Here is a 20,560-nt window from a genome sequence, read left to right on the forward strand (position 1 = left end):
ACTACCAGCTCTCATATGTTCTTGCATAATTCTTCCACCTCCTTGCTCCCCCCCTTTTTTCCCATGACATTTCCTTCTACAATGAGGAATGGAACACAAATTAGACATTCAAGTCCCAGTCCACAGCCATCAATAGCAACTTCATTAATTGCTACAATGCTCATCTCCATTTCTGCCCATTATTCTCAGAACTCAGGATCAGGGTCAGATCTTAACTGCTAAAGGAGAGCTGTCTAGGCCAAGACACCTAGCAATCATCCCTTATAATCATTATGCCTGAAACCAATTATAATACACTTGGTAGCTAAGAGAGAACCAGCCAAGAGCAGTGTAAACCAGAATTCCACAACGATCAGAAGCCAACTTAATTGGAAGTTAGATCTCCCTTGCAGCAACTGCTTGTATTCATAAAAAATGCTGTTCAAGGGAGTCTGGTTTAAGTGAAGCTATTGGTGTTTTAAAGAAGTTCAGAGAGGAGGTGGTTTGTAAGCATTTTGAATATGGTATCTCTGATCAGGGTTTACTTCTCCTTCACCTTTCAGTTTGGAGACTTAAATATATATATTCTGAGGATCAAGAACCGGTGACTCCTTGAGCTTGTGGACCGGCACTTAACACAAGATGGAAGTAAACACTGTACCACACTAGGAATCTAAAACAGCTGTGAAAAAGTGAGAAAAGCATGGGTCCTCTAGAGAGCTAGATGACCTCAGTTGGGTAAAAGGCCTAGCCTCTCTGAGCCTCTGTTGTTCCACCTATAAAATGTGGCCATTACCACCCAGCTCCTAGCCGGTACAAAGTAGACACTCAATTAATCGCCATTCTGGACTACACAAGATGATATTATTGTTGCCCTGATAGGCTTTCTTCACCAGTACAGTTGCTTTGACAATCTTTTCAGACTGGTTTTTCTCTCTCCTGGTGGAGTCAAACATCATCCATGTAGGGGAACATAAATGAAACCACAGCTGCTGGAGGTCTGCTAAGAACATGCAAGGCCTTATAAAACCGGGAGCTGTTTATCCAAAGGAAAACGCTTAATGGCTCTACCTTCCAAGGTTGCGAAATGTCCCCGACTTCTAGGAGGGTGGCAGCGGCTACTGAGGGAAAACCAGAGAATGGAGAAACCTTAACACTGGGAAAAGAGCTTACATTGTATTAAAAGACTATCATAAGTACCAAGCACAGATGAAAATTAAGAATTCATCAACAGGCCCTTCCCCACTGCTCCCTCCACATATTTCATTTGCATACGACCTTCTGTGCCAGAAGTCGGCTCATTACAAGGACTAAGCTGGGGGATTGTGAGTACTTGCCAGCTGTAAAATGTAATTATTCTGAATGTAAAGAAAAGCAAGTTAACATGGCAAAAACCAGCGTGAAACGGCAAAACTTTTCCATATAAAAGTTTTCCATGTAAATATCCTGTCTTTAAAAAATTGAAGAAGAACATCATGAACTTCTGGAACTTCTATCCCAGCCACTTGTCTTGCGTCAAATAAACATTCAAAATTCTTGAAACAGGTCAAAGGACCTCCAGTCCTGCTATTAAATGCCATTAGTTACTCCTTTATAAACAATTGACTGGCTATTGATTAATGAGCTAGAATGCATTCTAGAATTAACCCATGACCTTAAGAGATTGGAAGCCCTTTCTATTCAATCCATTTGCTTGCTGCTATAAATTACCACCTTGTGTTTACGTTATTAGGAAGCTGCCTTTTACATATAAGGATTAATTTCCTCTTTATTATAAATGCTGTATTTCACAGCTCTGGTGTGGCACGCAAACATTAAGTTACCGCATCAACAAAATTCCCGAGGAAGGAAGCCTCTTTGGAAATGCTACAAATCATACTGTGCAAACCGTTAGGAACACTGGAGGAGTTACACCCATCCATCCACTCTTTCACCAAGATGAATATTTCATGAAGGACAGCAAATACAAGCAGCTATAAATGTAAGGGAAAAGAGGAGAATCAAGCAAGCATTTTACTGGCAAACTGAAACTTTGGTTTACAACTATGTCCTCCCCTGTCCTGCTTGCAGGCACTTTCCTCTATCATGACACAACTTCACCCCTCCAGAGTGCCTGCTAGGGCACAGTATGCCAAAAGGTCATAAACTCAACTCACGTTTGTCAGTGGAGAGCAAATTGATAGGGCTACTCGTAAGCAGACAGGCCAAAGGCCAGCAGCAACCCTTATTAGGGGTGTTAGTGTATCAAAGAGTGCCATGGGATCCTGCCAAACCAGGATCAGCCATTTCTTTCCCAAGATTAATTTTATAAGTGGATGCATTTGCAGGCTAAGGATCCTAGGGAGTAAATACACTGTTCATCTCTCAAGGCTACTGGCTTTAGCTGAGGTGGCCAGGGACGCCAGCTTAGTACTGCTATGGTCCCTCTGGCTGGGCCTCATTCCATTTCTACTAAGGGCATGCTCAGCACTAGTTAGCCAACTGACTTGGGCACACCTCCCATTTCTTTGCATTCATCAGTGTGCAGAACACAGCAAGGGCATGTGTAAGTAAGCTAGGAAGCTGGAGCAGCCATCTCGAGGGTTGCACATACTAACCTCTATGGGGACCAGTCAGAGAGGTACCATATGGCTGTAAATGCAACCTCAAAATAGTCTCCCAAGAGCCTTTAAAAAAAAATAACTATGCATGAAGTCCAAACATTTTTGCAACTAAATAAACTTATCTTTTAATTCCATTTCAATAAACGTTTTTTGAAGGATCTTCCTAGCTGTTCATGATCTAATGTCAAGAGAAAAATCAGGACACAAAATAACACGATCAGTCTGTTTCCAATTTGCATGTATGCATATAAGTTATCTGTGCACTCCAAGAAAAAGAGGAGGTACATACAATGGTGATGATTGGGTGATGAGAATCAAGGATGTTTGAAAAAAATTTCTGTTTTGTTCCCCCCAATTTGTAGTGACTCAAAAAAATAATATTTCTTCATGCTTTCAAGATAACTTTATTTCCCTTTATTCCTTCCATTCAGTTTAACTGCTAGTTGCCTCAATGTACTTTTCAACTTGTCCCAAATTATTTATAGTGAGCACTGGGATATTTAATAACAAAAGTGGAAAAAACCACCAAGATGTTCCTGCACTGTTCATCAACAAAACTGGCTCAGCAGTTAAAGTCACTTGGAATATCCACATCCTGTATCTGGGGCTGGTTCAAGTAGCAGCTACTCCACTTCTGATCCAGCTTCCTGCTAATGTGCACCCTGGGAGGCAGCAGGTGATAGCTCAAATACTTGGGGCACTACCGCCCACGTGGGCAACTTACACTGAGTTCTAGGGTCCTGGCTTCATCCTGGCACTGTCTTGGCTATTGTGGGCATAAGGGGAGTGAGCCAGAAAATGGAGGATTTCTGTCACTCTGTCTTTCAAACAAAATGAAAATAAATACATTTTTAAAAAGATAAACACTCTTTTTTATAAAGTATTCCTCATTTTAGCAATTTGAAAAATACAAAGTGATGAAGAAAGCATAAACTACTCAAAATCCCACTACAAAAAGAAAGCAACAATGGATTACTATTGAAATTCTTTTCTTTTTCTTATGAAAATATGTATTATCACATTGTTGACATCATACTATATTTACACCCTGTTCACATGTAACATTATATGGTTAGCATTTCCTATGTGATTAAAATTTGTTCAGAAACATTTAATTTTTACAAATTGTCTCAATTTCTTCAACAGGCAGAGGCAGACAGATAAAGCTCTGATCTGCTGGTTCACTCCCCATATTGCTGCAATGGCCAGGGCCAGGGCCAAGAGCCCAGAACTCAATCCAGGTGTCCCATGGGGTGGCAGGGACACAACTACTTGAATCATTACTTGCTTCCCCCAGGGTGCACATTAGCAGGAAGCTAAAACCAGAAGCAGAGCTGGGCCTCAAATCCAGGCACCCTGATACGGAGTGTGAGCATCTCAACCAGCATCTTAACTGCTAGGCCAAACACTCACCCCAGAAACATCATCTTAAAACAAACTATTTATTTCAAAAGCAGAGTTACAGACAGAATGAGAGCGAGAGAGCGAGAGAGTGAGAGAGGTCATCCACCTGCTGGTTACTCCCCAAATGGCCACAACAGCGGGGATTAGGTCAGGGCAAAGCCAGCAGCCAGGAACTCTATGCTGGTCTCCCACACGTATGGCAGAGGCCCAAGCAGTTGGGCCATCTTCTTCTGTTTCCCTAAGTACACTTACAGGGAGCTGGATTGGAAGCAGAGCAGCCAGGATGCGAATCTATGGTCATATGGGATGGCAGTATTGTTGCACCACAATGCCAGCCCCAGAAACGTCATATTAATTACTGTCTACCATGACACAATATGGACAGACCATAATGTAGTCACTGTGGGGCATTTCAGCTTATTTCTAATTTTTCATTACTATAAAATTCCTGTGATGATCATCCTATTAATATTCAACATGAATTTTTATGTAGATCTTTTTTCCCCCTTGGGATACATGCTAGAAATGGGATTACTGAGTCAAAGAGTAAGAGCTTATTCAAAACTTCTGACACATCGCTCAAGTGACTTCCAGAAACTGTGTTCCCATGGAACACTCTTGCTGTTTGAGTCGTAGTTATGACAAGAGTTCCCATGGCTCTGTCACTGTTGTCCAGGGAGGGGGTTAGGGAGACGGGCATGGACAATGAATAAGAAAGGGCTGAAAACTGACCAGCTCAGCAAATCTGCCAATCAGCTGGAGTTGATGATGGACCCAACGGGCCCTTTTCTTTGTCTGGACAGACAGACGCATAGAAGGAACAAACACCACCATTGCGAACCTGCAGGCCCAAAATGCACGGAACCAACAGAGTAGATACAAAGCAGTTCAGCTGAAACTCTTCTTTACTTGGCAGCAAACAGATAAGCCACTTCTGGCTGATGTCATGCCTTCAGCAAAAGTCAAAGCAGAGGCCCCAAAGCCTAAGTGACCTGGGCCGGGTGGAAGCTGCACAAGCGCTTCCAACCCTGGGAGACAGCCGGTATTGACCACAATCGGTCACACTTCACATAACAACTCAAAAGGCAGAAAACTTGTCATCAGAGAAATGTGTGTGTTTCGTCTGAGCTCTTGATTTGATCGCAGTGAGCTTGCAGTGACTCAGTCTCATCAGGTTGCACGGAGAGATTAGAGAAGAAGTAGCAAAACCATCTGGCCTCTTAGTATCGTTCACATACAAGGAAGGGGAAATAGAATTGGAAAGGAAAGAGTAGCAAATGCTTTCCAACTAAACAAAGACTATTAGCATGATCTGATGGGGACATTTGCAGGAAGGCCAGGTCTCAAGTCATTTTCTGTATTTTTGTGGCTACCCAGCCTGTGAAAGGTTGCCCTCTGCACTGTTACAAAGGCTTATAAAGCACAATTTTTTTAAAATGTTGTAATGAATAAAATTTGAGATAGGTGCCGGTACTGAGCACAGCCGTTAAGATGCTGCTTGGGATATTAGCATCCCATATTTGAGTGCCTGGGTTCGAGTCCTGCCTCAGTTTCTGACCCAGCCTCCTGTTTAATGTGCACCCTGGGAGACACCAAGTGCTTGGGTCCCTGCCACCCACATGGGACACCCGGATTGACTTCCCAGCTCCTGGCTGCAAACTGGCACAGCCACAGCTATTGTGAGCATTGGAGGAGTGAGCCAGTAGACAGAGGATCAGTCTCTCTGCCCTTCAAATAAGTGAAAAATAAATCAAATCAAAGAAATATATTCATATAGTCAAAAACAGTTAAGGTCAGATATGGGAATCCAGTGAAGGGCCATGAAGCTGAGCTGGACATGCTTGTCTTCTAATGCCTTCAACTTGGCCTCCAATCTCCTTTCCCTACTGCCTCGAGGAAGGAATGGGCACTATGAACGAGTCCATTTTCAGTCTGTGCTAAAGCACTCACTCAGCTAAGAATGAAGAGCACTTCATGCCCTGCCTCAGAGAAACGACAGCAAACAAGGCGGGGGCGGGGGAGGGGGGACTGAGGGCTCCAGGGAGGGGAGCCGCTCTAGTTTACTGGCCCATGCTCATAGATGGGATGCACAATTATTTCTTTTATGTGCATTTTAAGCTAATTCAGAAAATTTCTACTATTATTCCGGTTAACAAGCTGCGGGCTCCTGGGAGGATTTTCAAAGACCTGGTGAAAGTAGCGGAGAGTTGAGAAATGATAGGAGGAAAATAGAGCGTACCATACAGACGGCTAATTAACATCTTCTAAGACCATTCACTCAAGCAGCTGGTCTCGTCACATGTTTAAAAGAGTCAGAGTTTTCAGAATTGAAAAGGTTTTCAGAGAGCATCTAACACAACCCCCTCATTTTCTGGATGGGATAACTGAGACCCAGCTCATTGCCCCAGGTCCCAGTGGGTTCACTGCAGAACCGGGCCGACAACTCAGTGGGTTTTACCTTCCCTCCAAAGTTGTTAAATCTGCTCCTAAAACGAGAAGGAGTTTTCCCAACAGACTAGCCTCATACAACCTCTCTATGTCCTTAAGGTTTCTTTTAACATGCAAATAATGATTCAAGGGGTTTTAGAACAATACTATTTCTTCATAGCTACAACATCGTGTTTACTACATTTAACATGGCAGCTCTGATCATCCGAATGTACCGGGGCTTTTTATTCTGCTATGCTTCCTTTAAAAACAAGTAGTATCTCATAAAATGCCAGGCATTTGGGGGTGGGTCTCTATGCTGTGGTCCCCAAACACAAATTATGCCTCAGTTCTACTATTCCTATTTCCTTTGCCAAGCAATTCTTCACAATCCCCTCTAAACTATCTGATTAGCATATTCATGAGACAACTGATTCTGCTATGTTAATTAACAATTCTACTACCCAAAAAATTCCCAGAACTCGCCAAGAGGGGGAGCAGCTAGCTCTGTCACTACCACACTCAAGCTCTCTATCTCCAGCATGGGAACAGCCTAAGTTAAACAGTGGATAAAAAAGATTACAGTACAGAAGTGAGTTCCTAAACTCAGCGTCACACATTTTTCAAACATGGGAAATCCGTGGATTCTTTTGAAGGGGATGCTGCCAAAGGAAGTGGTCTCTTGTACTCCACCCAGATCTACACACACTTACGCACCTACCACACACACACAGTTTAGAAGGTAAAAACTGGACTACAGACTGCCATCTCTTGAATGTACACACCAATAAAATCACAGTGTGAAACAAACAAAAAATTCTTAGAAATAAAGAAATGGAGAGGAGATTCACCCCTCAAGCCCAACGACTCCGAAAATGCCTAAGCTGGCACTAGAACCCTGCCTGGCACTCAATCGAGGAAGAATGGTGGGAAACTGAGCCAATGCGATGACTTCTGTAACAGATCTTCTTAACTGTGCACAAGCCCTTAAGCCCTATTTTTATTTAAAGGGTTACACAAAAGTAAAGGTCACAGATAAGTTTTGACGATCCAAGAAAGTACCTGGGCTCAGGGTTACCACTTTGGATTTGCCCAGTAAATGGCAAAAGATAATCTGCTGAAGTTGCCCGAACCACTGTGTTTTCCTGTGTCCTTCTGCTGTTTCCTTACTATATGTCTCCAGCTTTTCTTGTGCTAACCCGTCTTGGTTTCCCAGCTGCCATCTTGTTCTGTCCAATGTCCTCTCCTTCACATCAAAGAGGCAGAGTTTAGGGTCTCACTTTTCCAATAGCCCAGACAATTTTTTGGTGAAAGCACCCACCCTTGGATACTGAGAGTCAAGATCCTTTTATAACACTTTACTCAACATCCCAGAATCCTTAGGTCCTGAGAATGGTTGGTAGGTTCTGGTCGCCAGCCTTAAAAATCAATCAGTGGGGCATAGCAGGTGAAATTGCCGCCTGTAGTGCTGGCATCCCATATGAGGGCTGGTTTGAGTCCCGGCTGCTCCACCTCTGATCCAGCTCTCTGCTACAGCCTGGAAAAGCAGTAGAAGATGGCCCAAGTCCTTGGGCCCCTGCACCCACATGGGAGACCCAGAAGAGTCTCCTGGCTCCCGGCTTCGGATCAGCCCAGCTCCGGCCCTTGTGGCCAATCGGGGAGTGAACCAGTGGATGGAAGACCTCTCTCTCTCTCTCTCTGCCTCTCCTTCTCTCTCTGTGTAACTCTGACTTTCAAGTAAATAAGTCTTAATAAAAATCAATCAGTGTTTGGTACAGCATGGAAGACACCACTTAGGACCCTGCAATCACCTAACTGAGTGCCCCGATCTCAATTCTAGCTCTCTTCTAATGTACACCCCAGGAAGCAGGTGATGGCCCAAGTAGTTGGGTTCGTGCCATCCACATGGGAGAACCAAGTTGAGTTCATGGCTCCTGATGCTGATGTCTTCCTGGTCTTGCCATGGCTGTTGTGGGCATTTCGTGAATGAACCAGATGAGAGATCTGTTTATCTCTATGCCTTTCAAAATAAATAAATACAAATTTAATCATGGACAAGCACACTGAGGCTTAAACTGCCACTTAGATGCTGTCGCATCCTAGACAGAGTGCCAGTTCTGGCTACTGCTCTTCCAATCCACCTTCCTGCTAATGTGCTTGGGAAGCAGCAGATGGTGCCTGAAGTACTGAGTTCCTGCCACCTACGTGGGAGACCTGGATGGAGTTCCTGGCTACTAGTTTCAGCCTGGCTCAGTTCTGGCTGTTGTGGCCTTTTGGGGGAGTAAACAACTGGATGAAAGATCTGTCTCCCTCTCTTTCTGTCCCTGTAACTTTCAAATAAATAAATCTTTTATGAAATACCTAAAAATCAATCAAGCAATGCAGTACACATTAGAGGATTATGGTTTGCTAGATACCAGTCAACTGAGGTTTTACTTTTTTTTATTTTTATTTGAGAGGTAGAGTTACAGACAGTGAGAGGGACAGACAGAAAGGTCCTCCCTCTGTTGGTTCACTCCCCAAATGGCCACAATGACTGGAGCTGCGCTGATCCAAAGCCAGGAGTGTCTTCCAGGTCTCCCATGCAGGAGCAGGGGCCCAAGGCCTTAGGCCATCCTCTACTGCCTTCCCAGGCCATAGCAGAGAGCTGGATTGGAAGAGGAGCAGCTGGGACTCGAATCGGTGCCCACATGAGATGCCAGCACTGCAGGCAGAGGATTAACCTACTGTGCCATGGCACCGGCCCCAAGGTTTTACTATTATAATATTATTTCATCATTTCAGAAAACCTAACTTGGAGAAAATGTACAAGGTATCTGATCTCTGGACAAAACTACTACCCTTACAAAAAAATGTAATCTATGCTCATTAACTTTATTGCCTATGTCATATTTCAATGTGAAACCAGAAAAAATAAACTGGAGTTTCATAATCACTTTTCCTGAAAAGAGTTGAAAATAATAAAGGCATAGCATTATCATACTGTTTGAATGGGAATCCTAGTAAGGAAATACAGGACAAACAGGTTTTCTGTCCCTTTCTTTTTTAAAAAGAACAAACATATGTTAATACTTACTGATAAAGTTTTCTATATGTCTTAAAAATTTTAAAAAACACACATTGGAATCATAGGAGTTGTACTATAAAACCAAGAGGAGTGAGAATGGAAAGAGTAGCTTAACCAATAGGCCCAGAGGCAGTGATTGTGGGCTGGATTCTAGGAAAAGACACTTCCACCCAGAAGTGGGGTGAGTTGGAAAATGTGGCCTTGGAGCTAGGGAAAAGCTTTATCTCCACCACATCGCACTGCCAACAGGAAAGTCACTTCTAAAGAACAGATTTTTCCCCCCTTCCGCTACATTCCAATACAAAGCCCTCAAGTGGTAATTTTTAAATATCAGCATCTCTAAGTTCCCTCCTCAAAGTAAAAGAAAATGCTTAGGTTATTATCTTGAATGAGAAATGCTGCAGTCAAGAAAATTATCATTTTTCTCAAGTAACAATAATTTAGCGATCAAGAGGCAGAGGTGCTCAAATGATGTATCGTATCAATAACACTCATTTCCACATGGTGTTCATATATCGCTAAATCCTATAAAAAGTTACAGCATATGTGTAGGCGCTAATGGGCAATGAAGAGGACATAGAGGATAGAGAAATTATTCTAACCACTCCCCCCTCCGCGAAAGGAGATACAATTAAGACTAAACACAATTTTTCACACAAAGTGTATGGAAAAAATAGGCAAGATCGGTGTTATACCACATCAACAGTATTTTAGCACAAGTGCAATGTAGATTAAATCTGCTTTTGTGGTCTAGCCTGGAAATCTAACTAACACTTATTAAATTGGTGTGTCAAATAACAAATCTCAAAGCCAACATTTGAAATACAACCTGTTCTATAGTTGGGGACTGCCTTATCAGCTATATCAAATCTAATTTAGGCTAACTTCTCACCATGGTAACGAGCCCTTTGCAGAAATACTCAAAGACATTTCACATCTACAAAATTTGCCTTGTACTTCTTCACCACACATAATGTCAAGAAAAGCATGCTTCAAAGGTACTATGTAATTAGAATGGCCTTTAAAACCGGCACAAAGAAAATCATTCTTATTAAAATTAAACCTGTTTCACAACAATCTTCAAACTGAGTGAATAGCACCCAGAGAAGAGAATCCTGAGCTATAACTAGACCCCACATTCAATTTTTCAAAGTCTGTTATCTGTAACATTGCCTCAGGTGGGATTGAAGGGCCTTTTATTGAGCTCATTTGGGCTATTTCTTCACTTTTAAAAGAAAGTGAGCATGTGAGAAGCAGAATGGGTTCTGTTCTGGCTGTGTGCGCGAAGACTGCACAGGGCCTGGCTGAAATGAGGCTGCGGCCGGAGCTCAGCTTCACGCAGGCCAAGGCCGTGCAGCTGCTGCGTGCACACTCCAGGGCAGCGCTCTCCTCTTCTCTGCGATCCGCAAGGCTTCTAGGAATCGTAGCTGTCTTCGAAGAACCACTAGGAAATTTCATTTGAGCTCCAGCATCTGCAGGATCTCTATGGTTATTTTGCCGAAGACCATTTTCGGATGCCTGCTTTTTCTTAGAAAGTCATTTTTTTAAGTGAAGTTGCATCAACAACACTATTCTGTGTTCACCCAAGAAAATAAATCAAAGTATTTAAATTAAACCGCTCTATGTTTTGGTTTCTTGTGGCTGTGTTTCCATAATGTCTACCATACAGATCACAGTGACTCTGGAAGGAGTCTTGCAATAAAGCCGGAGGGCTAACTTGGCCCTGGTAGCCTATAAAAAGAACATTTGGGAGACAGCAAACGCACAAACTGAACTGCCAGCCCTGAACCGTCCCTGGAAGAACATACCATCAAACTTCTTGTAACGGGAAGCAAAGACGGCCTGCAAGTGATTGCACTGTTCGTTCACCACATTTTTGAAATCATCTTTACTTTGCAGGCTGTACTTCTCCTCCATCTCTTGAGAGCAGCACGTGTAACCCTGGGGACAGATCTTCAGATGATCACCTGGAAGATGAAAAGTAGGACAGTCAACCTCTATCAGCATTCATCATGTCCGAGAGGGAAGGGTTTGATTTAGGTACGATGCACACCCTGCTGCATCTCAGACTGTGAGAGCCCTCGGCCAAGGTCTCTCTTAAAAAGTTTCAGGAAGCCTAAATACATGTATTTTCTTCTTGGAAAAAAAAATGCAATGAGGGCCCCTCTCCAAAAGCCGAAAGAAATTGCTCATCACAGGGCTGGGTGAACCACAGGAAAACTGGTATGGTCAATGAAAGGAGCAGCATTCCGTACCAACCAGTCTTTCTTACAAATTCCATGAGATTCTTTCATGTACTATATACACCATGCAAATGAGACAGATTTTCTGGATCTAGGAGTTTATACACCCAGAGAGCCTATACTGGACAAAGGATGTTTTATAAAAAATAAGCCTGTATGGAGTTTTTTAAAGATTTATTTATTATTTATTTTGAAAGGCAGAATTTCAGAGAAGCAGAGGCAGAGAGAGAGAGAAAGAGAGAGAAAGAGAGAGAGAGAGAGAGAGAGAGAGAGGTCTTTCATCCGCTGGCTCACTCCCCAAATGGCTGCAATAGGCAGAGCTGGGCCAAGCTGAAGCCAGGAACTAGTAGCCTCTTCCAGGTCTGCCACGTGGGTGCAGGGGCCCAAGGACTTGGGTCATCTTCTACTGCTGTCCCAGGCCATAGCAGAGAGCTGGATCGGAAGTGGAGCAGCCGGGACTAGAACTAGCGCCCAAATGGGATGCCAGGGCTGCAGACGGCAGCTTTTAACTGCTAAGCCACAGTGCCAGCCACACCTGTATGGATTTTAAAACTGTTTTGCACCAAAATAAGCTTATCTTTTAATTCCATTTTCCACAAGACTTTTTAAAATGCCCTTATACATAACATCCCCAAACTAGGCAAATATAAGGAAAACTGCTAGGGGAAGCAAAGAGATTTTTTTTTTAAAGATTCATTTATTTATTTGTAAGGCAGAGTTACAGGGAGAGAAGGAGAGAGGGAGAGAGGGAGAGAGGGAGAGAGGGAGAGAGGGAGAGAGGGAGAGAGGGAGAGAGGGAGAGAAAGAATTACTACCTGCTGGTTTACTCCCCAAATGGCCGCAAAGGCTGGAGCTGGGCCAGGGCGAAGCCAGGAGCTTTTTCTGGGTCTCCCACATGGGTGGCAGTGCCCAAGTACACAGGCCATCTGCCTCTGCCTTCTCAGGCACATTAGCAGAGAACTGGATCAGAAGTGGAGCAGCCAGGACTCAAACTGGCAGCCATATGGGATGCCAATGCTGCAAACCACAATATCAGCCCCAGCAAAAAGATTTGTGCATTTCTTTTTTATGTATTTTATTTGAAAGTTGGAGCAAGAGGGAGACAGAGATACCTTCCATCCATTAGTTTACTCCCCAAATGTATATAAAAGCCAGCACTGGGGCAGGCTGACGCCAGGAGTACTGGAATAGTTGCACTATCAGCATCCTAGGGTATGCAGGTGGTATCCCAAGTGGAGCCAGGACTCAAACCCAGGCACTCTAATATGTGATGTGGGCATCCCATGTCATTGTGTCCAATGCTCAGCCTAGATTTGTACATTTCAAATGTCTGGCCCAGATTTGTCCGCAAAGAGCAAACTATGGAGAGTTTGTGCTAGATAATCTGAATCTACGATAAATCACAGAGAGGGTAATGATAATCCTCAGTTTTGACACTTAGTGCTCAGTGCCTTTTGTGTAGATGTCAGAGACTACATCTACTATGACTCTGCAGTGTAGCTGCCCATCCCATTATAGACTAAATGGCTTCCAAATACACCATCACCACACAGCAGCCCAACCCACACACCATCCCCTTCCCTTCCACCAAATGCAATAAGCTTGCAGTTTGGAGGTAAGCCCTAGAGAACTCGGCCCCATCACCTTGCTCCTTCTCTGTCAAATGGTACTCTGTCAAAATTCGTACTTTGAAAACACAATGCTTTCCCTCTCAAACTGATCTTTGGTTACTCCCACAATGACCGGTGAGGTGTCGTTCTGTACATGTTTACAGGGATTCTGTTTCACTTTCTGTTCCCGCTGTCCATGCTCCATGTAAGACAAAGTGGGTCCTGTTAAGAAGCAACATCTCGAGGCCAGTGCTGTGGCACAGCAGGTAAAGCTGCCGCCTGCAGTGCCGGCATTCCATATGGGTGCCGGTTCTAGTCCCGGCTGCTCCACTTCTGATCCAGCTCTCTGCTGTGGCCTGGGAAAGCAGCAGGAAGATGGCCCAAGTCCTTGGGCCCCTGCACTCACATGGGAGACCCGGAAGAAGCTACTGGTTTCTGGCTTCAGCTTGGCCCAGATCCAGCTGTTGCAGCCATTTGGGGAGTGAGCCAGTGGATGGAAGACCTCTCTCTCTCTGCCTTTCCTTCTCTCTGTGTGTAACTGACTTTCAAATAAATAAATAAATCTTAAAAATACAAAAGAGGCAACATCTCAGCAATGAGTAGATTCCTGAAAACATGTGGACTTGTCGATGGGAAGTGTGTTCAGTAAACCAAGTGCTGGTGAATGAAGAGCAAATCTTTGAACCAACACTTGTGATTGGAAATGAAATGGACCAGGAGCAAGCCACTGCTGTTTCTGGGCTGTGTGCACATGCTGGCATCTGCCTTTTAAGAGATACTAAAGGAACTTTGGGGCAGGGGCAATCTTCAGATAAAATTTATTGACCAACATTTGATTGACAACTGCACAGAGGCAAATAATTACATGTGTTCCCAATTATTCTTCCTTCCTGCCAATTACAAAGTAGGGAGAGTGCTAACTGGCAGGGGGAAAGAAAAAGGGGGCGGGGTGGATATAGCATTCAACAGCAGTCGTCAAGTGACTTCCCCGTCCAGAAAAAAAAGCTCCTTCTAGCATTTTTCGAAAACCTTGGCCAACAAATTCTACTAGCAGGAAAACAAAAAGAATAAAAGTTTTTTGAAAAGATGATGATCATGTAGCACAGCATTGAGCTGTGAAGCTGCAGAGTATCTCAGATCTCATTAGTGCAAGAAAAAAGGTTGCTAAGGCTCAGCTTTATGGAAACACCTTTGTTACAACCCAAAACAAAGCTCCCTCCTCGCTGGCTTAGCAAGTTCGCAGCAGGCCTTTAGTACTGGGATGTATAATTACCAGAGAGATATCACTCATCTCCCGATTTCAGGATTGGTGGCTTCCCCCATTACACTTTTAACACATAAAACAGTATGAGGGACCCCAAACAGTACAGTGCTATAGTTGTATTAATAATCCACATCATATTCATGTCTCATATACAAAATTAATTGCAATGCTCACAATGACAACTTATGCATAGGGTTATTTATGTCAATTACTCCACAGTAAGAGAGTAGATACTTTTCAAGGATCATCAGACGTTAAAATTCATCCTAGCATAGGCTGGTTTCCAAGATTCCACTGTGGTATGCGTTGAGGTTCCAAGGCAAGATAATTCATGAGTTTGGAAAATAATGTATGCTCATCTAATCTTTACAGGATCCACACATGACAAACAGTCACTCATTGGATGCTAGCAAATAGACTTCAAAATTCAAAAGAAAGGCCCCCTTTCCCTCCATTCTCAATGCACATGGACAAGTGAACATGCAACTTGTGCATGCATACTCTGAAGCCAGAAAAATATGAGAAACAGCAGGGAGAAATAATTTTTTCCATTGAGGAAGGTGCTGGAGCATGAGCGGTTTAAACTTAATTACAGGAATCTGACACAAGAAGATACATCCTTCCAAAACTGATACCAGCAAAAAAAGTTCTACTGGTACCCTGCTGAAAGGAGACAGCCCTGTTGACACTGGCACACATACAAGGCCCAGCATGGCCCCCACACAACACCCGTCTCACACCACTGGGGAGCCTCGGCAGGACCTTATGAAGATCTGCTTATACTTGCACACAGGAGTACATCTGTGTTTTGGCAACACCTAAGAGCAAAGAAAAAACAGAGGACTTTCATCTTCCATCTTTCCAGGAAGACTTTGTCTGATGGTGAAAGATCTGTGTTGGATGAAACATGACAACATGGTAGATATTTGCTGATATGCTGATATTGCTGATATATGCCAGCCAAGCCGTCTTCCTCTCAGTGCAAAGTTCCCACTCCAACATGGAACTTTGGGCCAAAGAGCCTTGAACATACCACTCATTCCATGTGCATTTCTAAGAAGCATTACTTGAAAAAAAATGTATTTTGACATTCTTGCCAAAAGCTCTGAGACACACGCCATCCAAGACACACTTGGGAATGAAATCCCAAGATACACATAGGCTAGAGAGATTCAGTGCCATAACCAGTTAGTTCTGATGAAAAGTACAGGGAGGAAAAGGGAGACAGTGTGGGTGCAATTGAAAATGGAATGCCACTTCTGACTTCGAGTAAGAATCGCTGAGAAATCGAGAAATTTGAAATGACTATCTACTTAAAGCTCAAAAAATGGTTTATTTTGAAAGCCAGGGCATATCTATTATTTGTGGCTACATGTTTATTGCAGCTCAATTCACAGTAGCTAAGATATGGAACCAACCCAGATGTCTATCAACTGATGACTGGGTAAAGAAAATGTATATACACACTGTGGTATTAGTCAGCCATAAAAAAGAATGAAATCCTACCTTTTGCAACAAAATGAATGCAACCATTATGCTTAGTGAAGTCAGTCCTCAAAAGACAAATATTGTATGTTTTCTCTGATATGTGGTAGTTAACATAGAACACCAAAAAAATGTATAGGAATGAAATGGACATCTTATGATTTGATTGTTATTTTTAGCCCTTGTTTATACTTCTGTGGAACTGTGGTCTTCCTACTTTTTACTTGTTGAATATTATGGTTGGGGGGCATTAAGCCTATGATTATAGAGTAGATTAAAATTATGTCTTTGCAAAAATTAATGAAAAGCAAAGTAGGGATGAAAGGAGGGGGACTGGGGTGGGAGGGAACTACAGTTACCGTCTTAGAACTGTACCCATGAAACACATGAAATCTGTTCTCTTTATATTAATAAAAATAAAAAAGAAAGCTATTCTGTATTCTGTGTTTGAGACTGCTTCTAAAATGCCATGTCTGAATTAGAAGTTTTTATTTTTGTACATCTCTTTTTCTAAATCTGGTGATCCTAGACACTTCTCATTCAAGAAAAAGATACCATAATTTTTCCTTTAGGCTGAAATAGCTGAACACAGGGAGAACTGAATCAACATGAGACAGGTGAGACAACCACTGTGGGGTAGCAGTGGACATGTGTATTTTTTTTTTTTGACAGGCAGAATGGACAGTGAGAGAGAGACAGAGAGAAAGGTCTTCCTTTTCCGTTGGTTCACCCCCACCCCCCAATGGCCGCTGCAGCCGGCGCGCTGGGCCGATCCAAAGCCAGGAGCCAGGTAGCTTCTCCTGGTCTCCCATGACCCTGCACCTGCAGGGCCCAAGGACTTGGGCTATCCTCCACTGCACTCCCGGGCCACAGCAGAGAGCTGGCATGTGTATTTTTTTAAAAGGTGCCCTAAATGAGTCTGATCTGTATCCATAGTGAAGAATTATTGGGGCTGGCACTGTGGCATAGCAGGAAAACCTGTCGTCTCAGCACTGGCATCCCATATGGGTGCCAATTCAAGTCCCAGCTGTTCCACTTCCTGTCCAGCTCCCCACTAATGTTCCTGGGAAAGCAGCAGCAGGTGGCCGAAGTGCTTGAGTCCCTGCACTCACGTGGGCGATCTAGATGAAGCTCCCGGTTCCTGGCTCTAGCCCGGTCCAGCCACAGCCATTTGCAGCCATTTGGGGAGTGAACCAATAGATGGAAGACTCTCTCTCTCTCTCTCCCCCTCCGTAACTCTGTCTCTCAAATAAATAATTTTTAAAAATTGAAAAATAGTTATTGCTAGAAAGACTGCAGGATTCAAGTCTCTAAAGAGCCCTGAACAGCAGTTAACAAGTTAACCTGCTAGCTCGGGGAATACTAGGTTATGCTCTACCATGGTCCTTTGCCTCCCCTGCTTCCACGGCTGCTTCCATAGCCCCTGGAACCTACAGTTTCTTCTCCATGTATCTCTTCTAGTCCCTTAACAACTCTTCTGTTGGCTTCCCATTTTTCCTTTTGCCTATTACTGTGCTTTCTTAGCCTACCCATGTCTTTAACTGGGCATGCTATGAAACTGAAGGGGTTTTTCTTTATTTGTTGTACTTGTGGAGTTCCTTATTCTTCATTTTAGAAGCAGGTGACCTGAATGCTTTATGGTTTTCTAAGGGAGCACCTAAATTAAGTTGCTTTTTGTACATGGCCCTTGATTACTTTTTTTCTTTGTGGGTCAGTGGCCCTCAATAGCAAAGAGGTCCTCCAGCCCTGTCCTAGGGGCCTTGCACGGGATTCAACGAAGCATGCTTTTAAAGTTAACTCCACGGCATTAAAAACAAAACAAAACCAAAAAATCACTCGAAAGAACCAAACTTTTGTCAATCACCCCAGCTCTATGTAATTTCTCTTTAGTCCTAATATCAATGCCTTCGTTTTCAAAGCTCAACAAAGATAATCACAGCAAGTTACTCCTCAGCCCTGCCTGAGTGTGTACTGGTTTTCTTTTTGTTGTTGTTGAAGCACTTCAAATCGATGGATAAAGAAGCAGACGGTGAATATGAGGAACCCATTCCATCCTTTAACAAGGCTCTGGGGTGATCATCTCATTTGCTCCTCTCTCCAAGGCTGGCTGGGTTCATACAAATGGGGTTCATTTCTTTTCAGCTACTCATAACTCAGCTTCCCATAGAAAATGTTATAAATGGAGGCTGGCTTCTTAGGCCAGCCCTCGGCACAGTGACCAGTAGACTGTGTTCACCTTGTATACCTCCCAATGCTTTTCTGTATCTGTCTGGAAACTCATTGTGAAAACCAACTGGATGCCAATAAAATCTCTCTCCAGTTATGTTTTTTTTCCAGGTGGTGCAAGGAATATATGCAATCCCCTCCAAGGTTAGGTGTTAGCTTTCTCTACCTGCAGGAGACAAAGTAAATCTGTGGGAATGACTCCTCTGGGGTCCCAAAGGGACCCGGCAGCCGGCAACCATGCCAAGACACTGGCAGGGAAAGCACACGTTCTTCGCACCCAGGTTGAACAACCAAACGCCTTTGGATAACAGAAGGGACACAACTGCACCCTAAGGGCAGGGGCTGCAGTGAGACACATCTGAGAAGATTGCAGTTGTCAGAGAATGTGATTTTACATGGGCTTTTCTTCAAGAAACTCAGGAGTGCCTCAATTGAACCAAGAAGAAATCCTAGCTACTTACAAGGGGTTCCTAAGAAGTGGATATGTAAGGTTCCAACTCCTTAACATTATCTGGTTCTTTGGTTTGCCTGTGCTAAGGATAGTCGAGGGGCAGGGAGACTGATGTGGGAGTCAGGAATATGTGTTTGAGTAACAGTTCTACGTGAATCACTGGAGGCTCTTGGGTAAGTCACCCACTGGAGCCTAAAAAATATAAAGCCCTTTGTCAGTGCCAGCAGTGCAGGGATTAGGCTGACACCTGTAGTGCTGGCATCCCACATGAATGCCAGGGTCCAATCCTGGCCACTCCACTTCCAATCCAGCTCCCTGCTAATGTGCTTGGCAAAGCAGAGGAAGATGGCCCAAGTGCTTGGGCCCCTACACCCATGTGAGAAACCCAGATTGAGCTCCAGGCTTCTGGGTTCAGCCTGGCCTAGACCCAGCTTTGCAGCTACTTGGGGAGTGAACCAGGAATGTAAGATCTGTGTGTGTGTGTGTGTGTGTGCCTCTCCCTCTCTCTCTCTGTAACTGAGCCTTTCAAATAGATTTAAAAAAAAACCTTGTTTTGAAAAATGCCCTTTGTAAATAGAGAAGCATTATGTAAAAGCCAAACAGTGCCATTACAAACCAAAGCAAGGGAAGAACATCCATAACACTCTGATAAGCTACTAAAGTGTTGCACGAAGAATATTTCTGCCAACTTCTCCTGGGCCCAGGAACTGAGCCAGGGGAGTAGTGCTTTCTCTCTTCCAGCTGGTTCAAGAAGAGTTTTCATAGCAAGTGAGAATTTAGAGAAAAGACAGCACACCAACTAAGAATTGAGTGGCATGCATGTGTGTTGGCAAACGATGGCAACCAAACACAGACAGCTCCAGGGCCATCAAAAGCAAAGCCTCAGATCTCTAAGGACACATGACAATAAAATACAATCTGGTATCCTATACCGGATTCTGGAACAGAACAAGGACATCAAGAAAAACTAAATAATTTCACCGAAACATGCATATGTTTCTAGCAACATTAGTCATAATAGCCAAATTCCCATCAACAAATGAATGGGGGCTGGCATTATAACACAGTGGGCCAAGCTGCTGCTTGTGACACCAGCATCCCATACTGGAGAACTGCTTCCAGTCCCAGCTGCCCCACTTCCCATCCAGCTCCCTGCTAATGAGCCTAGGAAAGCAGCAAAGATGACCAAAGTACTTGGGTCCCTGCCACCCAGTGAGAGACCCAGATAAAGTTCCTGGCTCCTAACTTCAGCCTGGCCCATCCCCAAGCCACTGCAAGCCATTTGGGAAGTCAGTCAGCATATGGAAAATCAATCAATCAATCTCTGTGTGTGTGTGTGTGTGTTTAATTCTGCCTTTCAAATAAATAAATCTTATAGAAATAAATGAATTATAGATAGATATAGACATATAGATAGCTTATAAAAAACACGCTATTATTTAGCCAGAAGGGCTGAAGTTCTGTTACATGCTACAAAATGGATGAATCTTAAAAACACTGCTATTGGGGCCAGTGCTGTGGCACAGCAGGTTGGGCCACCACCTGCAAGGCTGGCATCCCACAAGCTGCAGTTTGAGTCCAGGATGCTCAGCTTCTGATCAAGATCCCTACTGATGTGCCTGGGAAAGAAGCAGAAAATGGCCCAAGTGCTTGGGCCCCTGCACCCACATGGGAGACCTGGAAAAAGCTCCTGGCTCCTAGCTTTGGATGGGCCCAGCTCTGGTTGTTGTGGCCATCTGGGGAGTGAACCAGCAGGTGAAAGATCTCTCTCTCTCTCTCTCTCTCTCTATGCTTCTCTGTA

At 43.7% G+C, this 20,560-nt stretch overlaps 1 protein-coding gene across 1 annotated transcript in view; it reads right to left on the bottom strand.

Annotated features, from left to right (window-relative positions):
• Positions 1-20,560, bottom strand: part of GPC4 (glypican 4) — a 119,969-nt gene that overhangs the window by 28,747 nt on the left and 70,662 nt on the right. The window contains exon 3 of the mRNA XM_070067376.1: positions 11,289-11,447. Within this exon, the coding sequence (XP_069923477.1) occupies positions 11,289-11,447 (159 nt within the window). The remainder of the gene's footprint in view (positions 1-11,288; positions 11,448-20,560) is intronic.

The sequence above is a fragment of the Oryctolagus cuniculus genome, chromosome X, assembly GCF_964237555.1.
Source record: "Oryctolagus cuniculus chromosome X, mOryCun1.1, whole genome shotgun sequence".
Lineage (NCBI taxonomy): Eukaryota > Metazoa > Chordata > Mammalia > Lagomorpha > Leporidae > Oryctolagus > Oryctolagus cuniculus.